We start from the raw sequence: 27,269 nt of genomic DNA on the forward strand, positions 1-27,269 counted from the left end.
CCTGAGCCTCTGACCAAGGAGGGACGAGGCTTCCCACAGAACAGACCGAAAGACAAAACGGCAGGTAAGGGACAAAAGGACCGGTCTGGGGGTCAGCAGGAAAGGAACTTATGCCCCATAGATTTTGCGGAAGAGGGGTTAGGGAAGAGTCTTGGTCTCCTCTTGATACTGCCACCCCCACACTGCCCAAGCCCAAGACAAGTCAGGCTATGTCAACCCAGACTCAGCATGAGGTTTCTCCTCCCTTACCCAGAGTCCACAGGGATAGCCACCACTCACCCCAAGACCTCCAGATTCCTTCTCAAATCATCTATTCCCACAGCCACAGGCCCACAGGCCTCAGGGACTCTCCCTGCCCCTCAACCTCAGGGACACTTGGGACATTCCTGTTCCTTTGAGCCCCATCTAAACTCTGTCCTTCTAGCAATCCTGCATTCTTTTCTATTCTCTGCCCCCTCTAACAAGAGGCAGCAAAGAGTCACAGAGTGATGGCTTTTGATTCAGGAAGGTCTAGGTTTTCAATTTGCCTCTAACACTTACTAGCTCTGTGGTGCTGGACAAGCCATCTAATCTCCTAAGCCTCATTTTCCTAATCTGTAAAATGGGAATAATAATAGTTATAGCACCTACCTCACAGAGCTGTTGTGAGATGTTTTGTAAGCTTAAAAGTGTTTAGGAAGGTCAGTCCTTATTGCCACTCCATCCTTCTTAACGTAGGGGTCCTCATTTTAATGCCATCTTCTCTATGCCTCTGTGCTTCCCAGAACATCCTCCTTCCTATTACTCCAGCTTTCCTATCGCATATCCTCCCAAAAATGACATCCTTGGGACTTCACTTCCTGCCAGCCCCTCTCATGTGAGATGGCGTATGCTAGTTTTTTTTAAACTCCTTTCTCCCCTCCAAACACTCCAAATAATCTAGTAATAATGGCCTTTTTGCTATTTCTTGCACAGGACATTTTTTCTGGCTGTCCTCCATGTACGGAACTCTTTCCCTCTTCATCTCTGTCCCCTGGCTTTCTTAAATCTCAGCTAAAGTCCTACCTTCTACAGAGGCCTTTCCCAGTCCTCCTTAATCTTAGTGACTACCCTATGAGATTATCTCCGATTTACCACATATATGAATATATGTCAGGGCAGCTAGTTGGCACAGTAGATAGAGCACAGGCTCTGAAGTCAGGAAGACCTAAGTTCAAATGTGACCTCAGATATTTACTAGCTGTGTGACCCTGGGCAAGTCACTTAATCCTGTTTGTCTCAGCTTCCTCATCTGTAAAATGAGCTGGAGAAGGAAATGACAAATGAGTCCAGTATCTTTGCCAAGAAAATCCCAAATGGGGTCACAAAGAGTCAGACATGACTGAAACAACTGAACAACAACAATGAATACGTGTATATGTGTGTGTGTGTGTGTGTGTAGCAAATATACCATAGATATGATATGTATGTATATATAATACTGTTTATACATAGCTGTTGGCATGTTGTCTTCCGCTTAGACTATGCCCTTCTCAAGAGGTATATTTGGCCTGTCTTTGCAGCCCCAGCACTTAGTATAATTCCTATCACATAATTATTAATAAATCTAGTTGACTGACTATGCAAAAATCTCGTTTGGTCTTTTCAGTAGCCGATGCTGCTGCCATGGATACAAAACAATCCACCCTAAACTGCTAGTTCCCTTCCACAGTGACAGGGTTATCTGAGATTCCAACACCTTGTTTGGAAGCAAGTGTGTCTATATCTGGCCAGTGACCTTGACACCCCCTCCCCCTATGTCTATGACCTCATCCCAGAACACCATTTTTTCAACAGATACCAAGAAGATCCCAGAAGCCCATGCATGATTCAGATGCACAGTACTGGACGGAATCTAATCTCAGAGCTTTTCATCATCGCTAACTCCATATTGACTTCACAGGAAGGAGAGGCAGTAGGGAGGAGCAGGAAGAGCTCTAACGATCAGGGGATAGCCCTATCCCCATGTACCATCCCTGTTCCACACTCATTATAACTAGGTGGTGCAGCAGATAGAGCACTGGGTCTAGAATTGGGAAGACCTAAGATCAAATAGGGCCTCAGACACCCACAAGCTGTGTGACCCTGGGAAGGGAGCTCACAATCTAATATGATAATAATAGTACCTACTTCACAGTGCTTCTGTGAGGATCAAATTAGATATCTATAAAGCACTTAGCAAAGTATCTGGCACATAGTAGGTGCTTAATAAATTCTTGTTCCCTTCCTCTACCTCTCCCATAATTATATTCAAACCAAGGACCCAGGGCCCCGCTGTGGTTCCCAAGTGCCAAATTCACACTCCATTAAATCTCTAGCCTTTCCCAATTCTGCAATCACTCTCCAACAGACTTACAAAATCTCTGCTCCCACACCGCAATCACTGACTCCCTCCAAGATGCCACACTCCCATGCGGCTCCCAAGCCAGCCTCTCAAACCACCAATAAACATCTACCAACCCCAAGGCTACTTCCTTTTTAAAAAAAAAAAAAAGATCTAAGATTTCATCAGTGCAGGGAGTTTCTGGTAAGGAACTTCCTCCATTAAGCTCTGCAATTTATAGTCTCAGAGAGCTGCTTGGGAGTTTGGGGGTGGCGAGGTACTGAGACAGGCTGAGTGAATTGCCCAGGGCAACACAGTCATTACCTGGCAGGAGTCGGATTGAAACCTAGGTCTTCCTGACTCAGAGGCCCCACTGCTTCCTCATCCTCCACAATACCACCCGTAACCCCCTACACGAATTGCAGGCACTTCCTTCCCTTTGCATCTGCCCCCACTTGGTTGGAGATGAGAAGGGAATCTTCCATGACACAGCAGGCACCTGTAAAGTTTCTCTCTCCAGATCTTGTCCTCCCCCTCCTCTGGGAAGAGAGGATTCCAACCTTACCTCTTTGCCTGCCGCAGAGAGGAAACAGACAGTGAGGTTCCCACTGGGCTGATAGGTCTGCTTGATGAAAGGCCCTGATTTCTTGTGAGTGCTTTCTTTCTGCAGATGGATAGAGCTCAGACCTGAAGTCAGAAAGACCTGAGTTAAAATCCTGATTCATTCATCATCATCAAATAATGATTCATTATACACTCTAGGTGTGTAATCTGAGCGAGTCACTTAAACTTTCTCAGCTTTAGTTTCCTCATTTGTAAAAAGAAGAGAGCTAGAAACAATGACCTGAGGTCCCTTTCAGGTCTTACTTAGATGAGAGAGTAAAGATGAAAGTAAGCCCAACACTTCTTTCAGGCCTCCCTTCTTGCTAAGGCCTATACCCATCCCCTCACCCTGAGCCAAGGTGGAGGCCTGAATTTAAGGGCCTTTTCCATCAGGGTCTGCCTTACTCTGATATATCTGTGGATCTGCTGTTTCCCAAACCCAGGCCCTTAGCCTGGGTAATTGCAGCCCCCTCTTGTTGATCTTGACTTCATGCAACCTATATGGTAATAGAATCACACAAAGGGTCTCAGGCCCAACCCTCCGAGCCCATGAGGAGGGGTATCATCCAGCTCTGTGACCCCAGAAGGGACGACCTGGCCGTATATCAGAAACAGGCCTGGGCAGGCCTATCAGAGCCCTACTTTGGGGAATTTTGGGTGCTGCTGGAGCTGTTTGTCCAATCTATCCTATTAATCCACAAACTCTTTGTATCCTGAACTTAGGCCACATGCCCTGGGAATCTACACCATGGCTTGCCTTGGACTGCCAAGTCTGGGAAGTTTACCTGGGCCAGGGAGAGCTCGGCTGCATAGGTTCAGGACTACCTTTCCCTCCATCCTCTGAGACTTCTGACTGCCCTGTCTTCTGATTCAGTCTTTTGTTTGGAAGGTCAGGCCCAAGCCCATGTTCATCAGGTCTGTCAGGTTGTCCAGAAAAGGGCACCCTGAAAGCACACTTAGAGCTCTTCATTTAAGTCCTTCTTAAAAATCTCCAACAAGACTTCCTCTATCCCCTTTACCCCAAAAAATGGCTCTTAAAATGAGTCTGCCATGCGGTCCAGCAAGGATGTCTCATACTCCCTAAAAGTTAGCATTGCAACTACAGCAATCCACGTCCAAATGAGTGAGCTAAACATCACCCAGAAATCTGTCTCAAAGAGGTGGCAACTTCCCAGCAACGGATTATCTTTCCCCCAAGTCACCACGCAGCACCTTTCAGCCTGCCAAGGGAGAACCCCGCCCTCTGCTGCCCAGCCAAAAAAAGTGTAGGACTGTATTATGGACACTAGATGGCACTGCTCTCAGAAAAGCCAGAGTATTCTCTGCTCCCAGGGAAAACTAGGCAGGTCTCTAATTACTGGCTTCTGTGGCAATTACCACCAAAAGATTTAGAGCAATTCTGTTGCATCAAGAGCTTAATGAAAATGGGGGGGGGGGGAATGTAATAAGTAGAATTATAAAAAAACACAGTCTTAGCCTTAAAAAAAAAAAAAGCTTAACTATGAGGCTTAGATCTCGCAAGGCCGACCCCCAAAATAGGTACCAACCCATCCAAGCTTACGGGGAAGGGAGTAATAACCAACCCTTCTTTTAAACATTTCCTTCTCTTCCATTCTTAAACCCTGAGCATTCTTGTTCCTTCCTGATGCTACTAGCCCCCCTTTACACCCTCTCCCCTTTATTATTTGGGTGCTTACAGTGATGGGGCTGGATGGGATGAGATGATAGGGAGGAGGAATTACTCTGTTAGCCTTCCTCTGATTCTTTTAATATTTGGAGGATATTCTGGTTGTCCACTGTTATTCCTCAGTCTTGTTAAATGACCAGCCCTCCTCCTTTTTCTGATCACACTAGTCCTGGATGATTAATTCTATGCCAGTGGTCACATATAAGGAGAGAGCCAACATAGTGAAATGTGTATAGAGCCAGCATCAGAGTCAGGAAGACATAGGTTCAGGTCCTGCCTCTTACATATACTGGCTGTGTGACCATGGACAAGTCATGTAAACAACTCTGTGAGTCTACAAGTTGCAGAGAAAATACAGTTCTCTAATCAGTAGAGGGAGTTTCCTCACCTGGAAGATCCCTAAACCGGTAAAATCACAGGTTTGCTCCAAATATCCCACATAAGTCTTCATTGGTAATACATTGTATTCTACTTAAATCTAGAAAAGGTCAGCTGGTTCAATTCCCTAGTTTTACAGATTAAGAAACTGAGCCCCAGAAAGGTTAGGTGCCAGGCTGTAAGTGGAATTCAAACCCAGATGCTCTGATCCATACACGTTTTCATCGTCCTTTTGAGTCATCTACAATTAATAGTCATCATCATAATAATTAGCATTTGTAGAGAGATTACTATGTGCCAGGCACTGTGGTAAGTGCCTTACACACATTGTCTCATTTGATCATCACAGCAATAAGTGTCATTATTATCCCCATAGGAAATTGAGGCAAAGGGTAAGAGTCTTACCCAGGGTCACACAACTAGGAAGTGTCTGGGTCTTTTCAAGTCTTGTGATCTGCTATGGTTCCATAGTTCACAAGCACATAGTAATACTGGGAAAAAGAATATTGATGTTAAGATGATAGCCTTTTCTGGCAAGGAGTAGCACAGGATCATTAAAAACACCATGCCAAATTTGATCCAGCCTGCTTTTCTCCCCCTAGTTAATTCTGACTGCCATCTGCAGTGCTTATACAAGGTATTTTCACTGATAAACTAAATGAAAGGGCCCCTCCTCCAACTTTATGTGATAACCTGGATAAAACATGTTCTTCACCCACTTTATGTTTCCTCAATGGATGGCTAGGCTGATCTCTTTTGAGAGTCTGTGGATTTCAAGAGAGGGCAAGTTACTTGACTCACTTAGTACAGTGTGGTCAGCAAGCATGTATCTAGATATCCCCATAGACAATTCCTCTTCTATTTGGACTTGACACAGGACTTCTCTCCTAAGTGTTACATCTTCAGTCAGCATACCTCCTTTTCTTTTTTTCTTTTTTTTTTTTTGCTTTGTTTGATATTGGTAATCAAAGGATCACTGAACAAAGTTGATCTCCACAGAAGCAAATGTCATTGAATTATGTGTGAGTGTGCATGTGTGTGTATGTGTGTGAGTCTATAAGTTGCAGAGAATATATATATATATACATATATATATTAGAGCTGGTTTATATATATGCATATATATATATAACATATATGTAACTTTAGCATGGGAACATAAGGCATCTTGTTTAAGGATGAATTTGAGACTATATCTTGTTCTACTGAGTCAAGTATTTTTTTTCATAATTAACAAATAGACACAGTTGGACCTTATATTGTCTAAAATAGTTACTCATTTCTATAATTTAAAATGAGACTTCCCATAGAAAATTGAAGAAGCCTGCCCAATTTATGTTTTCATCAAGCATATCTTTAACATATGCATAGAACATTCTCATAAGGATTTTATGGAGATCACAAAGTAGGAGTGAAGATCTATAGTGCTGACATCTTACTCAACGTTTTTTGGTCAGAGTATCATTTGTGATCTTTTCCATCTCATAGAATCTTCTCCCTCTTTGACAGATCTTGAAAGTCAATACCAGCTCTACTGCTTAGAACCTGTGTAACCCTAAACAAGTCACTTAACCCATTTGAGTCTCAATTTCCAAATTAATAAAATGAAGGCATTGGACTAGATAATCTCTAAGGTTCCTTCCAGCCCTAAATCTATGATCCAAAGAACTCTGAATGTCTTTTCATCATCTCCTTTTATAACAAACATTTTCAAAAAGTCTGATTGGATATGTATGTGGCCCCTGGATATGTGTGTGTGTAGTATGATCCTAGACTATATATGTTTAAATTAACTTTTTATCGAATTAACTGTACAGGTATCCATTTTTTTACATTATGCATGGTCCTTTTAGATCACATGAAGTTTGATTTGCAGACATTTCCATAGATTAACTTGTGTATGTGGTTGTCTCCTTAATAAACAACCTGAGCATTAAAAAAAATTGTTTTTCATCATCTCTAGCATGCAGTTTTTTGGTTTTTCCTGTGTAATTGTAGCTTCCTCATATCAGATACTGGAAAATATAGAGTCCAAATCTGATAGTTCCCTTGTCATTGCTAATGAGGATAGATTGTTATATAAGTGCTAGCAGAGTTATTTTATTTCACATATATTTGTTGCCCTCTTTCTAGTTTCACTGACTTATGGCTATACTGAAACAAATGTCAGTCAACAAGCATTTATCAAATGTTTACCATGTGCCGTGTAATATGCTAAGTGCTTAAGATACAATGACAAAGACAGTCCCTGACCTCAAAAAGTTCTCATTCTAATGAGTGAGACAACCTGTAAATAATTAGGTGCATACAAGATATGTACAAAGTTGGTGGATTGTAATCTCAGAGAGGAAGGCACTAGCAGCAGGACAGGGAAAGGCTTCCTCCAGAAGGCAGGACTTGAGGTGATTGTTGAAGGCCAAAGAAACTAAGATACAGAAGTGACGAAGGAAAGCATTCTAGGTATGCAGGACAGCCAGTGTGAAGGCATAGAGATGGAAGACGAGATGTCACATATGAGGAACAACAAGTACGCCAGTGTTGGGAGCTGGGAGCCCAATAGTAAAGGAGGGTTCTCTCTGGAGCCACCAACCAAGTTCTTTTTGTGGACTCATTTACCCTCCACTGTTTTTCACTAGTTTCATAGGATAATAGGGCTCATAAATCTTTTCCCATCCTCCCCTACAATACTTTGAAAATGAACTAGTACTCTAAACTCATGCTGACAGTCTCTCCACATACAAAGTGATCAAGTGTTTGCTAGCTGAGGTGATTTCTGAGCTCATTCTACCTCCTCATTTTGGCCACTGTTTTGCATTGGTTTAATTTTTCTAAGTATAAAAAAAATTTTTCTAAGTATATGATAAATCCATTGTCTTTTTCATTAATTTCCCATTTTGCAGAATCAATAGCTAGTTTAACAAGTCCAATTAGAGTTGCTATGATTGACTGAAGTATCTTCTCATTTTTTCCTTTCTTCCAATTTGATATTGATTTTTTACCTTTGTTCCAACAAGCTGACTGCCCAGAAAACTGACTCTAAAATTACTCCCAAATCATTCGCTGCTGTGAACACATAGTCCAATTTCACTTTTTGTCAGGTTGTTTCAGTCTTCACTACATGCACCTCTTTCAAACTCTTTTTGAAGAAAATATTTATAATGTACAGACCTCTAAACTATGTACAATGTTTTAGTATCTTTTGTTTTTTAGTACTAAAATATATTTTCTAGTATATTTTTCACTGGCCTCACCTGTACCTACCTTCATATTGAAGACACTAAGTATCAGTGTCAATGTTGATTTTCTTTAGCAGCATTTGTCAAATTCTTCATGCAAAATGTCTGCATCTTCATCCTCTACAATTGGTATTGGGATATGTAAAAATTAAGCTGATTTCAGGGTGATCTGTTTGCCTACACTCACTGTGAACACTGCAGGGAGATGACCAGACATCCCATGAAATGATGTTTGTTGTTGCCTTTCGGTACAGGATGGAACCCACTCCTTTGTCTCTATTTAACTTCAACTTCTTCTTACCTTCTAGTTTCATTTCTAGCTAGAATATCTGTAACAATGTGGTTCATTTCTTCCAAGAATGTATCGACTCATTGGTAGTTGGTCAAAGATGGCCAGAGTTGGCCCAAAGATTAAAAATATGAACGGTCAAATGTTTATAGAAAATCTGTCTCTAGGGCGCCACCATGGTGGGCTGGACAAAGAAGCAGTTTTGGAGCCCTGAAGACTAGCATTTAAATCCTGCCTCTGACACAATGCTGCTTGTATGATCCTGGTTGTTGCTTAATTTCTCAGTATTCTATGAAACCCTCAAGATTATAAGTTTCAAAGAAGGTGCTGAGTTGCATATACAAGTGAAAATACAGCACCAATCATTATTGCTATGGACAGTCTTAGAGCTGTGTAACACAAAATATATCTTTTTTTTTAATTAAAAGAGTTAAATTGCCTGATGGCTTTCTGCCCCAGTTAATTCCCCAAGGTTTTCTGCTCTTCTCTCTCAGACCTTTCCTCCATTTCCTGTGTTAACACAGGAAAAGACCGGGAAGACTGCACAGAGATAGGAATCCTGAGCCTGAGCTCTCTGTAATCAGGGGAAATAATCTCCCACTTACTCTTAAAGAAACAGCCCCTACCCATCCGCTTTTCCCAAGGAAGCATCTGACTCATAGTAACCTGACATTTACACAGAGCAACAAGGTCTCCTCTACTCCCACATTGCTTCAGTTCTGAAGTTCCTCTGCTGTTTGCTGAAGGAGCCTATATTCCTCACAAACAACATAGCATTGTAAGTGGAATTTAAACAAGGAATTAGAATCACAGATTCTCAGAGCTGGAAGGTACCTCAGAGTCTAATCTGAACTTGAAGACTCTCTCTACACTATAACTAATAAGTATGCCCATCCAGTCTTTGCTTGAAAACCTGAGAGGGAAAGAATCACCTCCTAGGAGTACCTCATTCCATTTTGGAGCCGCTCTGATTATTGGGAAGTTTTTCTGTATATGAAGCCTAATCCAACCTCTATAATTTCCACAAATTGCTCCTAGGTTTGCCCTCCTGGGCCAAGCAAAAACAAAGTCTAATACCTCTTTCAAGTACTTGAAGACAAATTTCATAGCTCCCTACATCTTCTTTTCTCCATGTTAAACATACTTGGTACTTGCAAGTGATCTTCAGAAAGCTCCCACATGAGTCCTAGACCCCATGTGATTCCTCTTTAGCATCTGTTCTATGTCTCTCACTACCTCAATCTCCATGCTCTAAAATGTCCTCCAAGTTGTGAACTGATCCAGCCATTCTGGAGAGCAATTTGGAACTATGCCCAAAGGGCTATAAAATTGTGCTTATCCTTCGACCCAGCAATACCACTTCTAGGGCTGTATCCCAAAAGAACCATGGAGTCTGAATGCAGATGGAAACATACTATTTGTTCTTCTTTTCTTTTGTTGTTTTGTTTTATTTCTTCTTTCTTGTGGTTCCTCCCATTAGTTCTAATTCTTCTATTCATCATGATTAATGTGAAAATATGTTGAATATGAATGTATAAGTAGAGTCCATATCAGACCCTCTTGGGGAGGGGGGAGGAGAAGGAGGGAGTGAAAATTTAAAACTCAAAATCTTATGGAAGAGAATATTGAAAACTAAAAGTGTATCACAAAAATGGGAAAAGGATCTACATGTACAAAAATATTTATAGCAGCTTTTTTGTGGTGACAAAGAATTGGATATTAAGGAGATACCCATCAATTGGGGAATGGCTGAAGAAGTTGTGGTATATGAATGTAATGGAATACTATTGTGCTTTAAGAAATGATGAACAGGAGAACTTCAGAAAAACCTAGAAAACTTACATGAACTGATACTGAGTGAAATGAGCAGAACCAGGAGGACATTGTACACAGTAACAGCCACATTGTGAGATGACTGACTTTGATAGACTTAGCTCTTCTCAGCAATGCAAGGATCTAAGTCAACTCCAAAAGACTCATGATGGAAAATGCTATCCACATCCAGAAAAAGAAACATGGAGTCTGAATGCAGATGGAAGCATACTATTTGCTCTTCTTTTCTTTTGTTGTTTTGTTTTATTTCTTCTTTCTTGTGGTTCCTCCCATTAGTTCTAATTCTTCTATTCATCATGACTAATGTGAAAATATGTTGAATATGAATGTATAAGTAGAGCCCATATCAGACCCTCTTGGGGAGGGGGAGGAGAAGGAGAGAGAGAAAATTTAAAACTCAAAATCTTATGGAAGTGAATGTTGAAAACTAAAAGTAAATAGATTATTAAAGAATTTTTAAAAAAATAAAATGTCCTCCAGTTCGTCAACATTCTTCCTAAAATATGACACCCACAATGAAACACAGTATTCCAAACAGACATGGTCTAACGGCTACAATGTGGTGCAGTGAATAGAGTGCTGGCCTTGAGGTTAGGAAGACTCTGAGTTCAAATCCTGTCTCAAACACCTACTCACAGCATGACAAGTCATATAACCCCCCTAGGCATCAGTTTCCTCACCTGTAAAATGAAGATAATAATAGCACCTACCTCACTGGGCTTTTGTGAGGATCAAATGAGAAAACATATGTAAATCACATTGCAAACCTTAGAGGACTATGCAAATGCTAGCTGTGGTGGTGGTGGTGGTAGCGGTGGTGTTTCTGTTGTTGTTGCCATGACTAAACACAGTGGAACTGCCACTTCCTTCACTTCTAATACAGCCTAAAATTACAACAGCTTTTTTGGCTACCACATCCCAACATTAACTTATATTCAAGATGAAATCCACTAGAACCCCCAGCTTTCTTACATGAAATTCTGTCTAACCATTCCTCCCCCTTCCTACCCTCATACAACTGATTTGTTACCAAAAAAAAGTTTAAGACTTTATCATTATTATATTTCATCTTACTAGATTCAGTTCATCAGTATAGATTATTGAGACATTTTTAAGTTAGACTGCATCATCCAAGACATTAGTTATTCCTCTACAGATTTGATTGGTATGCCATTTATGCCTTCATCTCAGTCATTGGTAAATATCTTGCGTAAAGTAAGGTTAAGGACAAAACCCAGGGGCACTCCACTAAGACCTCCCTCTAGTCTATCTCTATATTAATCACCATTGTCTGGGACTGATTCCAATCCAATCTAGCAAGCATTGATTAAACACTTTATTATGTATGAGACACTGCTTGCCACTAGAGACATTGTTGTTATTTGTTGTTCAGTTGTTTCAATTGTGTTCGATGCTTCATGACCCCATTTGGGGTTTTCTTGGCAAAGATACTGTAGTGGTTTATCATTTCCTTCTCCAGCTTATTTTAGAGATGAGGAACTTGGGCAAATAGGGTTAAGTCACCTAGCTAGTAAATGTCTGAGGCTAGATTTGAACTCAGGTCTTCTTGACTCCAGGCCCAATGCTCTATCCACCCACCTCAAGAGGCTTATATTGCACTAGGGAGAAACAGCATGTAAATAGACCAATATGTAAGTGATTATCAGAGAAGGAAGAATACTCCAACAACTAAGGAGATCAGAAAAGACAACATAAGAAGTTGCCGCCTGAGCCTCTGACCCTTGAAACTTAAAAGACAATGATGAGGAAGGAATAGATTCTAGTTTTGGGGGTAAGTTTTTCACAGGCTTGGAGGTGGGAGGTGGGAGATGAAAACAGGAAGTAGACCAGTTTGGCTGAAACAAGAGTGTGCAAAAGGATAATAATGTGAAAATAAGCCTCAAAAAGCAGACTAGAGACATGTTTTGAAGAGTTTTAAAGGTTCTTGAAAAGGAGAGCAACAAAACCAGACCAGTTCTGAATAATCTTGTCAATCTATATATCTTTTATCTTATTGGTAAGAAGTTGAGAAATATTTTATATCCCTTGATAAAATCCAAAAATGGGTGTATCAAAAGTCATGGTGCAATTTTAACCTATCAAAGCTGATAGTTTTAATAGGAATATACTAGTATTTTTATGTATGGTAGTCTATATACATATTTACATATAATATATTTACTTACATTATTTATATAAACTCCATATACTTTTTAACATATACTAATATGCTTATTTGTAATGTATATATAATATATATTTAATATACTTTGTATATTATGTCTAGGGCATTCCCCTTATCTGCTAGTCTAATAACCTTATCAAAAAAGTTGGGCTTGATTTTTTTTCTCGAGAACCAGTGCCAGTTTTTAGTGATTATCTATTCCCTTTCTCACTCCTCCTAAACCACCACTTTAGTAATAACATTTTGCCAGGAAGCAAAGTCAAGGTATAAAGGGTAGCATTTGTTCATCTGCAGCCCTATGACATCTCTCCTATACTCACTCCACAGTTTTTCAGAGCAGCTTAGCAAACACATTATCAAATTTTTCAGTGCCATGCACTGAAAATGAGATAACAAGTTCATTCAGGTCTGATGGCATGAACTCATAGAAGGAAACTGGGTGCTCTCTTACCATCTCCCCATTTATCATAGGTTTCAATGACCTCAGTCAACTTCACAGTGTGAGGATCATTCATTCAACTCAACAAATATTTAAAAGTACTGTTTATACTCAAAGCAATGTACTAACTAGAAGCTGGAAATGAAAGACAGATACAACACAGAAAATAAATGCTTAGTGTAATCTATTGGATTGGACACTGACGTCAATGAGTTTACAATTTCTAACAAGAAATAGCAATAATAATATGTAATATATGTATATATGGGTATGTATATATAAACATACATATACACACACATACATAATGCAAGGCAGGAAAGTCCAGGCAATGTAACATGAGAATTGTGATGAGGGAGAGATCACTTTCAGTTACAGATTAGGAAAGGCTTCAAGGAGGAGGTAGCAATAGAGATGGCCCTTGAAGGAAAAGAAAGAGACATCTATAGATATAGATGTTAGAAACAGATAAATAAATGAAAGAAAGAAAAAGAAATCAATAAATTAAGTAAAATTCCAGAACTAGGGAAAAGGCTGACAATGGGAAGGAGGGGATAAAGAGGAGAATAGAGCCTGTGGGAATAGTGTTACATCAAAGTATACTAAGCAAACTTAATCATAGGGACAAATTACTGAATTAAAAAAAGAAAGGGGAACCAAAAATCCAAATTTTAAAAAATTGGATACACAAATGGATGAAAACATAAGCCTAACTCTCATAACTTTAAGTGTGAATGGATTAAACAGTTGAATAAAATAGTTGCATATGAAAACAAAATCCCACAATCTATTGCTTATTCAATCCAATAAACACTAATTGCCTTCTATGTGCCAGAGGCAGCTAGATGGCTCAGTGGATAAAATGAATGCTGGGCCTGGAGTCAGGAAGACTTGAGTTCATATCCAGCTTCAGACACTTACTAGTTGTGTGACCTTGGATAAGTTACTTAACCTCTGTTTGCCTTAATCAACTGGAGAAGGAAATGGCAAATCACTCCCATATTTTTTGTCAAGAAAACCCCACACATAATATGATCCATAGGGTCACAAAGAGTCAGACATGACTGAATAACAACATGTGCCAGGCACTGTGCTATTGGGTATTAGGGATATAATTTAAAAAAAAGAAAGATGGTCCCTGCCCTTAAGGAATTTACTATCCAATGAGGGGGCGGGGGAGAATATACAAAAGAAAGCAGGAAAAATTGGAGGAGACATTATTGGTATTCAGGGTCAGGGGCATCTTGTTCTGTCAAATTAATACCAGGTAGAACAGCAAATTCAGAGTGCAAGTGAGCCCAAAAATCCACTTTTTGTTCTGCATAAAGCAACTATTGGGAGGAGTTTGGTATTCACTGTCTAGTCCTCTGAACAGAAGAAAGAAGAGGCTGAGGGAGGTGGTATCAGTCAAGGCTTGAGTTAACAGCTTGATGATGAGATTAGAGGTGATGAGTTTCATTTAGCAAAGGTTCTATGGAGTTGAAACCTGGCAGATGCAGAGTGGAGTGAGAAATACAGCTAAAAAGCTTATAATACATCTAAAAACCAAAGTCATACATAGAAACTGAAACAAAATTTCCTATGTATCAGGTGACTTAAAAAAAGGAGTTGCAATCATGCTATCAAACAAAACAAAAAGAATAATTCACATTATGAACAAAGAAAAACAAGAAAATAACATTATACTTAAAGGAATCATAAACATCATGAAAGTATCAGTAGTAAACTTGTGTTCTCTAAATGGCATAGCATCTAAATTAAAAAGTGAAAAATGAACTGAATAACAAAAATACATAGATAGTAACCTTATAAAACAGAAGATTTTAATGTCCCTGTCTCAGAGTTAGATAAATCTAACAGAAAGATAAATATAGATCCAAGAGTAGTACACTTTAGGCATGAGAAAAGGCACTAAGATAGTAGAGGGCAAGGTGGGAAAATACCAGATTTCCTGTAAGGTAGAATGAGTAAAAGAAAATATTATTAGATAAAACTGGAATACAATTATAGGTTATATGCAGAGTACAAAGGGCCTAAAATATCAGAATCAAAAGTTTATAATCTACTCATCCTGAAATGGAGAGTCATTAAAGTCAGTCAACTGATCAATAAAAATTTATTGACTATCTACCATACACTGTTCTAAGAACTGGGGATATTAAAAAAAAAAAAGCAAAATACTGTCTCAGCTCACAGACTAATAAGGGAGACTACATGCAAATAATTACATACAAATAAGCTAAATTCAGGATAAATTGGAAATAATCAAAAAAGGGAAGGGACTACAGTTAAGGATCAGGAAATGCTTCTTGTAGAAGAAGGAATTTTAGCTTGAACTTGAAGGAAGCCAGGAAAGCCAGGAGTGAGAGATGAGGAGAGAGAGCATTCCAAGAACAGGGGACAGCCAGTGAAAATGCCTGAAGTAGGAAGATAGCAAGGAGAGCAGTGTCACTAGATCAAAGTTATGTTAGGGGTGTAGGGTATAAGAAGACTGGAAGCGGGGGGAGGTATGAGCAAATTTTAAAGAGCTTTAAAAGCCAAACAAGGTTTTATATTTGATCCTAGAGATGATAGGTAGTCACTAAAGTTTATTGAGTAGGTATTTGGGGTCTGACATGGTCAGATCTGCACTTTAGGAATATCACCCTGACATCTGAGAAAAGGATGGATTGGAGTGGGGAGAGACTTGAGGCAGGGAGACCAGCCATCAGGTTATAGCAATAGTAGAGGCATGAGGTGAGGAAGGATTGCACCAGGGTTGTGGCAATGTCAAAAGAGAGAAGGGAGCACACGCCAGAGATGTTACAAAGATTAAAATCTACAGGATTTGGGAACAGCCAAATGGGAGGAGGAGGCATCAGGGGCCTCAGTGAAAGAAAATGAGGAATCAAGGATGACACTTAGGTTTCAAGCCCAGGAAACTGGTACGAGTAAAAGAGGCATAATCAGAACAGCGCATTAGGAAGATTACCCAGGCAGCTGTCTGAAGAATGTTCTGGAAAAGGGATCAGCTGTAGGCAGGAAGACCAGTTAGGCCATGAAGGCTATCTAAAATTGGAATGGGCTGCCTTAGAAGGTAGTGGGTACTTCCTCAATAGAAATCTTCAAGCAAAAGCACGATGACCGCTTGTCTTGTGTAACAAATTGGAAGTTCTTTACTTGGTTGGCTTTGGACTGAAAGGCTGCAGCCATCCATTCCAACTTGCATTCTGTGATCCTGTGAAATGTGAGTTTCTTATAAAATTATCAAGTAATGTGAGATTGTCATCATTGCTGTTATTATCCCACTGCTGCCCCTACATCTGAGGAACTATCTTGGACCAAGGACCCCAGTGAGCACCTTGGCATTTCAGGGACTCAACTCTTCAGAACAGATGGAGGGAAGCTTCGCTCTTAGCCGAGGCTGCTTCTTATAGGATTCAAAATACCTTTAATTCCCTGGCCTGATCTGAAGCTCCAATCTCTAAGACCCAAAACCCACAACCCTGGTCCTTTACCCTGCTTTGCTCTCTTGGCTCAGAGATCTGCCGCATTCAATCTGTCATTAACATTTTCCCTTCTCCTGCCACCATACCAAAAATGCGATGCCACAAGCATTCACCCTTTCCTCTTTCCTTTCTTTCCCCTGACAACAAAAGTGTGTCCTATAAGGTTGATTCCTAAAGGAAAAACAAATACGAACTCTAAATTTATGTTTAAGGACAAGAAAATCTGAAGTGTATCTAAAAGAAACTACCATCAGATACCTCTTTATTAGGATGGTGGGAAAGAGGAATGAATTCATCTAGTACAATCAGATGAGCAGAGTACTAGGTTTGGAACAAAGCTCTTGATGCCACCTTATTCTGGCAGTAAATTGCCTGGGGTCCAAAGCAGCACAAACCATAATCCCTTCCCAACCCCCACCCCACTCATAGTCTACAATGAAGACACTGTGAGTGAAAAAACCAAAGCCTGGGACCAATATCATAAACCTTCTACTACTTGCTCTGCCCAGCCCACCAAAAGGAACACAGAATTTAAAGGTGAAGAGGAATCTTAAGGGGGTAATCTAGCTCAGAGGCTCTTATCCTTTGTTTGTATCATGGACCCCTGTGGCAGCCTACTGAAGCCTCCAGATCTCTCCTCAGAATAATGTTTTCTACATGCAGAAAATAAAATGCATCAGATTGCAAAGGAAACTAATTATACTGAAATACAGTTGTCAAAATATTTTTTAAAAACAATGTTAAAAATCCATGTTAAGAACCCCTGATAGTCAAACCTCCTTATTTTCCATATAAGAAAGCTGAGACTCAGAGATTTTAAATGACTTGCTCAATAGTAGATGATAATAAAATAATAACTTAATAAATTCCTATTGACTCTATTCAGTGGCAAAGCCAGGAATCAAACCTAAGTCCTCTGACTCCAGTGTATGCCTGTCCTATACTTTTTCCACTAAACCAAACTGCCTGGCCTCAGGCTTTCTGCCCTTGCACCACTTATGGGTCAATCTGAACACTGATGCAGCACCCCCATTTACTAAGTATCCATCCCCTAAATACCCCTGTCAGAAATGCCAGCATGATCACCTTCCAGCTGCTCTTCAAAGTTCCTGCATGGAGCATCGCAGAGCTATCTCCTATTTCCAATAAGAAAAGACACTTATTCCCTGTACCCACAGCACCCCACCATCCCTACTACATAGAAGCTATCACCTCTTTAAAGATCATCTTCAACTTTTACTTTGGAGGAGCAGGGAAAAGACAGGGTCAAATCTGCTTCTCTGCATGATGAAGGCGGGATAGAGCCTGCAAAGAGCTCTCTTTTCTTGTCATTTTGTGCTGTTGACTCCTACTGAGCAGATAGCTTTGCATATGGAAAGGCTTCTGGGGCCTGCCCAAGGGCATACTTGTACAATTCTCTATAACTTTTCTTCCAGAGAATCAAAGGACTGTAGGATATGAAGCAAGAAGGCACCATAGAAATCATCTGGCCCAACTTTTTGTAATTGTAAAGACTTAGCACAGTGCCTGGCACATAGTAACTGGTATACAAATGTCAGCTTTTATTATTATTTCCAAAGTTCTACCAAGGAGTGCAAGTCAACGACTGTTGTGCGTTCTCTTTCTGAAATCTGACACTTTCTTTGGGGTAGATTTCTGGATTTTCAAAATGTTGCTTATGAGGTGTTTTGTTTTGTTTGTTTTCCCTCATGCTTTAGACCACACTCCTCAGGACGAGAAAGACACTGACCAATTCTATTCCACCCCTAGACTCAAATTTTGTATCTCCTCCTTCCAGGCGACCCTGCAATATGGTACCTTTTGCTACAGTGGAATTATAGGTGGGCCCATAGAATTATCTCTGCAAATCTAGTTCAGGGGAGGTGCATGGTCCTAATGTCCCATCAACTGCTGGACAGTGCTACCTATATACACCATTAGGCCAGATGCACTGAGCTGCCACATTGAAAACATTGACTCTGTTAGGTCAATTATGGCTGGCTGTAGCAAACAAGTCCCCAACTCCCCCTAACCTGGGGTTCTATGAACTTGATTTTTTTTTAATTTTTCAAACTAGGTTTAATATTTTTCCAATTACATGTAAAAACAATTTTAACATCCATTTTTTTAAATTTTGAGTTCCCAATTCTTTCCCTCTCTCCCTCTCCTCCCCCTTCATTGAGAAGGCAAGCAATTTGATATAGGTTTATACATGGGCAGAAATGTAAAACATTTGCATATTGGTCATGTGAAAGAAAACAGACCAAAAAAATCCCAACAAGAAAAATAAGGAAAATTTTTTTAAAAGTATTCTTCAATCTGCATTTAGATTCTATCTCTGGAGGTGGATAGCCAGTTTTCATCCTAAGTCCTTTGGAATTGTTTTGAATCATTGTATTGCTGAAAATAGCTAAGTCATTCACAGTGGATCATCATAAAATATTGCTGGTACTGTGTACAATTTTCTCCTGGTTATGCTCACTTCATTTTGCATCAGTTCATGTAAGTCTTTCTAGGTTTTTCTGAAAGCATCGTGCTCATCATTTCTTATAGCACAATAGTATTCCATTATGATCATATAATAAAACTTGGTCAGCCATTACCCAATTGAGGGGCATCCCCTCAATTTCCAATCCTTTGCCACCACAAAAAGAGCTGCTATAAATATTTTTGTACATATAGGTCCTTATCCTTTTTTCTTGATCTTTTTGGGATACAGACCTAGGGTGATATTGCTGGGTTAAAGGGTATGCAAGGTTTTATAGATATTTGGTAATAGTTCCAAATTGCTCTCCAGAATGGTTGGATCAGTTCACAACTCCACCAACAGTCCTCACCTTAGCCAATCTGATAAGGTGTGATGTGGTACCTCAGAGTTGTTTTAATTTGCATTTCTCTAATCAATAGTGATTTAGAGTATTTGTTCACATGACTATAGATAGCTTTGATTTTGAAAACTGTCTGTTCATATCCTTTGAACATTTATCAATTGCGGAATGACTTGTATTCTTATACATTTTACTCCATTCTCTATATATTTAAGAAATGTGCTCTTTGTCAGAGAAACCTGCTATAAAATTTTTTTCACAGTTACAATTACTATGTATTTCCCTCCATCCTATCCCCCCCATTTATCCTACTCTCACTCTCCTTTCTCACTCTCACTCTCACTTCTCCTGTTCCTCCTCAAAAGTGTTTTGCTTATGACTACCACCTCCCCCAATCTGCTCTCCCTTCTATCAACCTTCTCCCTTCTCTTATCCCCTTCCCTTCCTACTTCCCTGTAAGTTAAGATAGATTTCTAGACCCAACTGAGTATGTATATTATCCTCTATTCAAGCCAATTCTGATGAGAGTAAGGTTTAAGGGCTCCCCCCACCTTCCTCATCACCCTTTCCACTGTAAAAGTTTTTTATTGCCTCTTTTATGTGAGATAATTTACCTCATTCTACCTCTCCCTTCCCCCTCCTCCCAGTGTATCATTCTTATTTCACACTCAGTAATTTTATTTTTTTAGATATCATCCCAGCATATGTGCCCTCTGTCTATGTATATTCCTTCTAACTGTCCTAATAAAGACAAAGTTCTTAGGAGTTAAAAGTATCATCTTCCCATGTAGGAATGTAAACAGTTTAACCTTATTGAATTCCTTATTATTTCTTTTTCCTGTTTAATTTTTTTATGCTTCTCTTGAGTCTTGTATTTGAAAATCAAATTTTCTATTCTGTTCTTCTTTTCATCAGGAATGCTTGAAAGTCCTCTCTTTCATTAAATATTTATTTTTCCCCTCAAGGATTATACTGTTTTGTTGGGTAGGGGAATTCTTGGCTGTAATCCAAGCTCCTTTATCTTCTAGAATATCATATCCCAAGCCCTCTGATCCCTTAATGTAGAAGCTGCTAGATCATGTGTTATCTTAACTGTAGCTCTGTAATATTTGAATTGTTTCTTTCTGGCTGTTTGCAATATTTTCTCCTTGACCTGGGAACTCTGGAATTTGACTATAATATTTCTGGGAGTTTTCATTTTGGGATGTCTTTCAGGAGGTAATCAGTGTATTCTTTCAATTTCTATTTTACCCTCTGGTTCCGGAATATTGAGATGGTTTTCCTTCATAATTTCTTGAAAGATGATGTATAGGCTTTTTTTTAAAATCATGGCCTTCAGGTAGTCCAATAATTCTTAAATTGTCTCTCCTGGATCTATTTTCTAGGTCAGTTGTTTTTCCAATGAGATATTTTACATTTTCTTCTTCTTTTGATTTTGTTTTATTGTTTCTTGATGTCTCATGGAGTCATTACCTTCCACTTGCCCAATTCTAATTTTTAAGAAATTATTTTCTTCAGTGAGCTTTTGTATCTCCTTTTCCATTTGGTCAATTATACTTTTTAAGGAGTTCTTTTATTCAGTGATTTTTTTGTATATCTTTTACTATTTGGCATATTCTGCTTTTTAAAGTATTATTTTCTTCAGGTTTTTTTTGCCTTCTTTACCAAGCTATTGACTCTTTTTTCATTATTTTCTTGCATTGCTCTTATTTCTTTTCCCAGTTTTTCCTCTATCTCTCTTCTTTGATTTTTAAAATTCTTTTGGAGCCTTTCCAAGAATTCTTTTTGGGGCTAGGACCAATTCACATTTTTCCTTTGAGACTTTGCATATAGCTGTTTTGACTTTGTTGTCTTCTGGGTTTGTGTTTTGATCTTCCCTTGTTACCACAATAACTTTGTATGATCAGGTTCTTTTTTGTTGTTTGCTCATTTTCCTGCCTATTTCTTGACTTTAAACTTTATGCTAAAGTTGGGCTCCACTCCCAGGATGGAGTGGGCAGTGTCCCAAGCTTCAATTTTTTCATGCTGTTATTTTCTGGGCTAGTTCTGGAGGTCTGTAAGTTTTTAGTTCTTCAAAGGTGGTATGATCTAAGGAGAGGTGTGGTCACAGCTCTTCTGGCCTGTGCTTTGGACTCTTTGGTACTCTTTTCTGCCCTGGAACTGTGACCAGGGTCCCCACTTCCCTGTTTCCAAATGCTCTAGTGTGCAAGAGCTCTTCCTCACCCTGGGACTACAACTTGAAACCTCACATAGGCAATGCAACAGAGTTCTGTGCCCATTGCCAGCAAAGTGTGACCTATAATCTCCTTCTGAGCATTGATCCAACCCCCTTACTGTCTGTGGGCTGAGAACTCTGGAAACCACTGATGATGCCTATTCAGTCACCCCAAATGCCTGCTGCTGGCTTGCTTGGGGATGGCCCATGCTGAACTTCACTCCACTCTCAAAACCCCAGTGAGACAGACCTTTCCTACCAACCTTCTAAGTTGTCTTGGGCTGGAAAATTGTTTCGCCTCAGCCTGTCCATTCTGCCACTCCAGAATTTGTTCTAAGGTGTTGTTTGGAGGGGAATTTGGGAGAGCTCAGGCAAGCCCCTGCCTTTATTCCACCATCTTGACTCCCCCCTGCTTTTTTTTATTGTGATAATTATACTTGTGTAGAATTGGTTTTCTTGGGCAGCTAGGTGGCACAGTGGATAGAACACAGGCCCTGAAGTCAAGAGGACCTGAGTTCAAATCCGGCCTCAGACCAAACACTTGACACTTACTAGCTGTGTGACCCTAGGCAAGTCACTTAATCCCAATTGCCTTAAAAAAAAAAAAAGAAGTAGTTTTCTTCATAACCCTATTGAGACAATGAAACTCCCAAGAGACAGGGTATCTGGGCGGTTCATAATATGTTTATTTATTAGGTTAGCTGGCAATCAATAAATTGATAGCTAGTGATTTCTCTCAGTAATCAAAGACACCAAGGGAGACCCTGAAATGTCTTAAATTCCTTCTGAAAGGGAATTCCCCTGACAGGTAAAAATCAACCTTGATTAGTGGACTCAGCTCCTCCAGCTGAGAATGTGGGCTGATCATGACTCTCAGCAGCCTCCAGAAATCTCAATAGGGGAATCCATTTCCATCCAGATCTCTCTGGCTAGTTTTCTCTTTCACAATTTGAGTCACCCTAAACTCTAATGGAGGGGACCAAGGACGGAGGTTCCTTTCCCCAGGGTAAGGGCTTGCCTGGACTGAATTCTGTTCATACTGAAAAGAGAAACGAGGTATCCTGGTTAGATGGGGTCCTGCCCAAGATTGATGAGCATGTACATTGAGGGCTAGGAGCAGTCCCATCAATCAACCATGTGCTTCAGAGACTGATTGACCTTAACAGGAGTTGTGCCTTTACTGAACATAGAAAGAAAAGGGTAGATCACAATTAATTATTAGTTATTAATATAATCATATGATATTAATTTCTCTCACTATGTATTTTACTTTATGCATTTCAAATCATCATTGTGAGAAGAGTTCATTAGACTACCAAAGAGGTCCATCACACACGCACACACACACACACACACACACAAAAAGGTTAAGAACCTCTACCCAAAACCCATCAGCCTAGTCCCTCCAAAGGCTTGAAATTCTTCTAAACTCAGACCTATTGACACTTCTAGGAACATCCCACACTTAACCCTATTGAAGACTTAGCTCCTCCCACTCCATCTTCCCTCTCTGAATATATTCTTACCACATAATCATCATTCACTCCTGGGTATGGGCCAGTTTGATCAGCAGTATACCAGCTGTACCATTTGTCTGACACCCCTTAATACTCTGATGAGATACTTACAGCCAAGTAAAATCAAGACAACAAACATATTAAGTACCTGCGATGGGCCAGCAACTGGCCAAAAAAAAAACCCAAAAGTCCTGTTGCATTCAGCCTCCCTTCTATACTGATACCTCAATAACCCATCCTTAAGCTATATTAAGTTCCGCCCATTTGTGGATACCACATAATTCCTCCCTAGATCCTCTTCCCATATGACCCCAATTGAGATGCAGCTTCTATGAAAACAGCTACAACCAACTGGGGTTTTGTCCACTTGGGCCTGTAATCCCAAAACCACTTTCAACCAATTAGGAAGTTTCCTAATCACTAGCAGACTGGTGGTGATCCTTGAGATTCACCCCTTCCTTTATGCAAAAAAGAAGAGAGAAAAGACTTCATAATAAATATTACATTATTAGAAGCATTAGGGCCTCAGACTCAAGAAGACATAGTTTAAATCCGACTTTTGCCAAACCGACTGTATGATGTTAGGCAATTCACTCAATCTCTTCTCAATGTCCCAGGTGACTCTCTAAGACTGTAAATCACCAAGTAGTGCTGATTTGTATCGGTAGGAGTTGCTCACCAGGAGCTCCCAAAACCAATAAAATCATTGGTTGAAATCATTGGCCTGGTCCTAAAAAAATTTATTTCTATGGTTCCTATCATCCAGAAGAAAAAATAAGGATAGTTCCACCCAATAGTCACTTCACTCCCAAAGTTTCTCAAAATAGACACTCCTTTCTTCATAAGTATCCATGAAAAATTCACAGTTTTGAATGAATGAAATAACATTAAGCTGTTAAGCAGGGGGAATACAAACAGAAGACAGTCCCTGCTCTTGAGGAGCTCACATTCTAATAGTGAGAAACAGTTATAGAAAGGTTCTGTTGCAGGGTGAAGAGAAAGGCCCAGGCATCCTTAGGATACACAGGGTATCATATGAAAGGGTACCTAGGGAAGTTAAGCCCACTTTGGAAAGGGGGAGTGATTCTAAGAGGGGTAGCTAGATGGTACAATGAACAGAGCACTGGGCCTGAAATCTGGTGGGCCTCAAGACACTAGCTGTGTGAAGTCACTTAACCCCATTTGCCTCAGTTTCTTCATCTATAAAATGAGCTGGAGAAGGATATGGCAAACCACTCCAGTATCTTTGCCAAGAAAAACCCAAAAGGGGACACATAGAGTCAGACACAACTGAAAACAACTAAACAACAACAACAGTGATTCCAAGAGTTAGATGAAAAGTTCCCTCTAGCAAGAGTAGGGATGGGAAAGGAGGGGTAGTCAGTTCTAGGGAAAGGAGGAATTGGAAGGAAGGTTAGGGGTAGAAACTGGGAGTCCTGGGGAGGAAGAAGGGCAGGTTTTTGCCACGCACAAGGTCAGCAAGTTCCTCTAGGAAGTAAAAAGTCTCCCCCTTCACATCAGGGACTCCCTAAGGGCTGGGCCATGTCTTTTCCTTACGAGCTCCATAACCTACCTGCTCTAAGCCTAAGTGGTATGGATCTCCTGAAGTTATCCCACCTTATTCTTTGATTTAGGAGCCAGGGAGATGCCAGAAGCACAGCTGTACCCAGGTAAAATGAATAAAATAAGGAAGTCATCTTCCATAAAGAAGGAGAGTGAAATAAGGAAACCAGGGCAGGAAACCTCAGCAGAGAAGAAGGTGGTGGCAGAAAACGAATCTAAGCTAATGAAGAAAGCATCATCAAAAGCAACCAATGACTGGAAGAAGATAATGGCAGCAAAGGCCGCAGCGAAAACAATCGCCGCCATGACAAGGGAACAACTATCAAAGCACCAAAGCGAGTGGGGGGAGCCTACCGCGCAGGAGATGGCCACGTTTCTGAAAAAGTACCCAGATGCCCTGATGCGCAAGGACCTGACTTTCTTATCTCCAGCCGAGGCAAAGCGCTACTTGCTTTTTGTGGAACCCAAGAGGGCTGGCTCCACAGACGTGCTCAGCAGTGATTCGGTTGATAGCGTCAGCAGCAGTCAAGGCTGCAGGCGGTGGGAGCTTCCTGAGGAGCCAGAAACGGAACAGCAGAACCGCCTTATTGGGGTGCTGAAGGCTTCTGAGGCTCGAAGTCGAGTCCGAGCGCTACGACTCCGATATACGCGGATGAGGGTAAGAGATGCAGGTTAGACACTAACAAAAAAATCTCTTACTTCACGGGAAGCTTCTTAGACATTACCAAGGATCCTTTTTGGGGACGAGGTTGGGGATATAATAAGATTGGCCCACTTACCCACCACCCCACGTGTTGTGAATCCTAGATTCTTCACACCAGCCATCCCTGGGATAGCCTCAAGTCTGGGAGGTTGGGGTGGGAGGGAAGGGGATGGCTTGGAACAAACAGGCACAGGATTCAAGATCCCAGTCCCGGGGGAACATGGTGGGGGGATGCCCCCCACAGGATGTGTGTTCCCACAAGAATGGGGCACAAGAAGATGCAACACTGTCTTGGGTGGTGGGGTGTTGGGTCCACAGGCTGAGGAGATAAAGCACCTGATTAGCAGGCAGAAAACAGCCCGGGCAGCAATCCGACTTGAACTATTCCTGCCCCCTCATCTGAACCCCACGAAGATCCCGGACTGTCTGGACAGACGTGAGGTGCCCCAAGCCCCAGGGAAGCTGGGAGGGAATGCCATAGATAGGACCCCAGTGGCAATAGGAGATCCTTGGGGAAGGGGAATAGGGAGAGCATGTGATATAACTCAATTTATGCAATTGGTGGAGTCCTGAAAAATAGTGTAAATTGAATAGTGTAAATTGAATCCTGTTGTACAGGAGGGGAAGAAAGAACTCTCCGCCCTCCACCCAACAACCGCAATCCTGTCCCTAATCACATTGACTTAAATCTAGTTTTCCTTTTACTTAAAGAAGGACCAACCTTTAACCACCCCCAGGAATATCCCTCCAGGACTTCCTACCCCAACCCCAGTAAAGCCAGGCAGAGAGGAGAGATGAGCTAGAATTCAAGAGGACTATGAGAGAGCAGTATTTTGCTTTAAAATATGCCTTTTGTACATTGGATTTTGGTCATCCAGGATTCCCTGGGGCAAACTCTCATCCTCAATTGTCCTCCTAAACCCCAAGGTTTCTCTTGATTTCCACAAATTCATAACATATTGATTTGGGCAGGGGGACAAGAAGGTGGGGAAAACATTACCATTCCTACAGTCACCTCTGTTCTCTCAGGCTCTCTGGCTTCCTCCCAGTTGCCCCAATTCCCCCTTAGTCCGGTCCCCTTAATTAACTCTTGTTCCCCCTGAGACATTCCTGTCACCTCAGTCACTCATGTCTTTCAAATAGACTCTACTCCTGTCACTTCTCTCCTCCTGAGTTATTACTGTCCCCTCAGTCATACCTGTTCCAGTCATTGATGGTCAGCCCCTTCTAGTTACTTCTTAACCCTCAGACTCTCCAGTCTCACTTTATGCATTCCTGTCCCTTCTCTTTTATTCTGATTGCTCCTGAAACTGCAAATCACTCTTGTCACTCCTATTCCTTCAATAACTCCCATAACTCCTCATCCATTTCTGTTGCCCTGAGCCACACCTGTCTTCCAAAGTCAATCATGTCACCTCAACCATTCCTGATTTCCTTCATTCACTCTTTCCCCTCTTCAATTATTACTGTCACTTCTACTCTTGATTTATGATTTTTCCCCTTCACTGAGTCTCCATTCCAACAAAACTAGCCTACATTCTATTTCCTGCCTCCAAATCTTTACATCCCCCCCCCTTACCCAAATTGAAGCTCAGGTACCACCTACTGTAGAATCACCTACTATATACTATAGAATGCTTTTCACAATCCTTCCTGTTGTACTCTTTCTTTTGGCATTACTTTGTCTATATTTGATATATTTGATTTCACTTACCCACCCTTCTCAGACACAGCTGTCTCCCTTCAGTCATTCCTATTCTTTAGTTACTATAGTCCCCATCCCCATTTAGTTTCTTCTGTCTTTCCAACTTCCCTTCCCCACCATCCTAGAGGCATCGTGTAGAAGCCATCCTGCAAGAAGACAACATCCATCCACTGTTCAGATGATTTGGAGGAGTCAGCTGGGGATCATTTTCCCTACACTTCAAGCTCTGGACCAAAAAGAAAAAGAAAAAAAATGAGAG

At 40.7% G+C, this 27,269-nt stretch overlaps 1 protein-coding gene across 1 annotated transcript; it reads left to right on the forward strand.

Moving 5' to 3' along the window:
- On the forward strand, positions 1-27,269 carry LKAAEAR1 (LKAAEAR motif containing 1). Its single transcript, XM_027850325.1, has 4 exons — positions 1-64; positions 24,674-25,260; positions 25,624-25,746; positions 27,136-27,269. The coding sequence occupies exons 2-4, from the start codon at positions 24,685-24,687 to the stop codon at positions 27,190-27,192; spliced, it is 756 nt and encodes a 251-aa protein (XP_027706126.1). The 5' UTR covers positions 1-64; positions 24,674-24,684; the 3' UTR covers positions 27,193-27,269.

Source organism: Vombatus ursinus, unplaced genomic scaffold, assembly GCF_900497805.2.
Source record: "Vombatus ursinus unplaced genomic scaffold, bare-nosed wombat genome assembly UNPS02000580.1, whole genome shotgun sequence".
Taxonomy (NCBI): Eukaryota; Metazoa; Chordata; class Mammalia; order Diprotodontia; family Vombatidae; genus Vombatus; species Vombatus ursinus.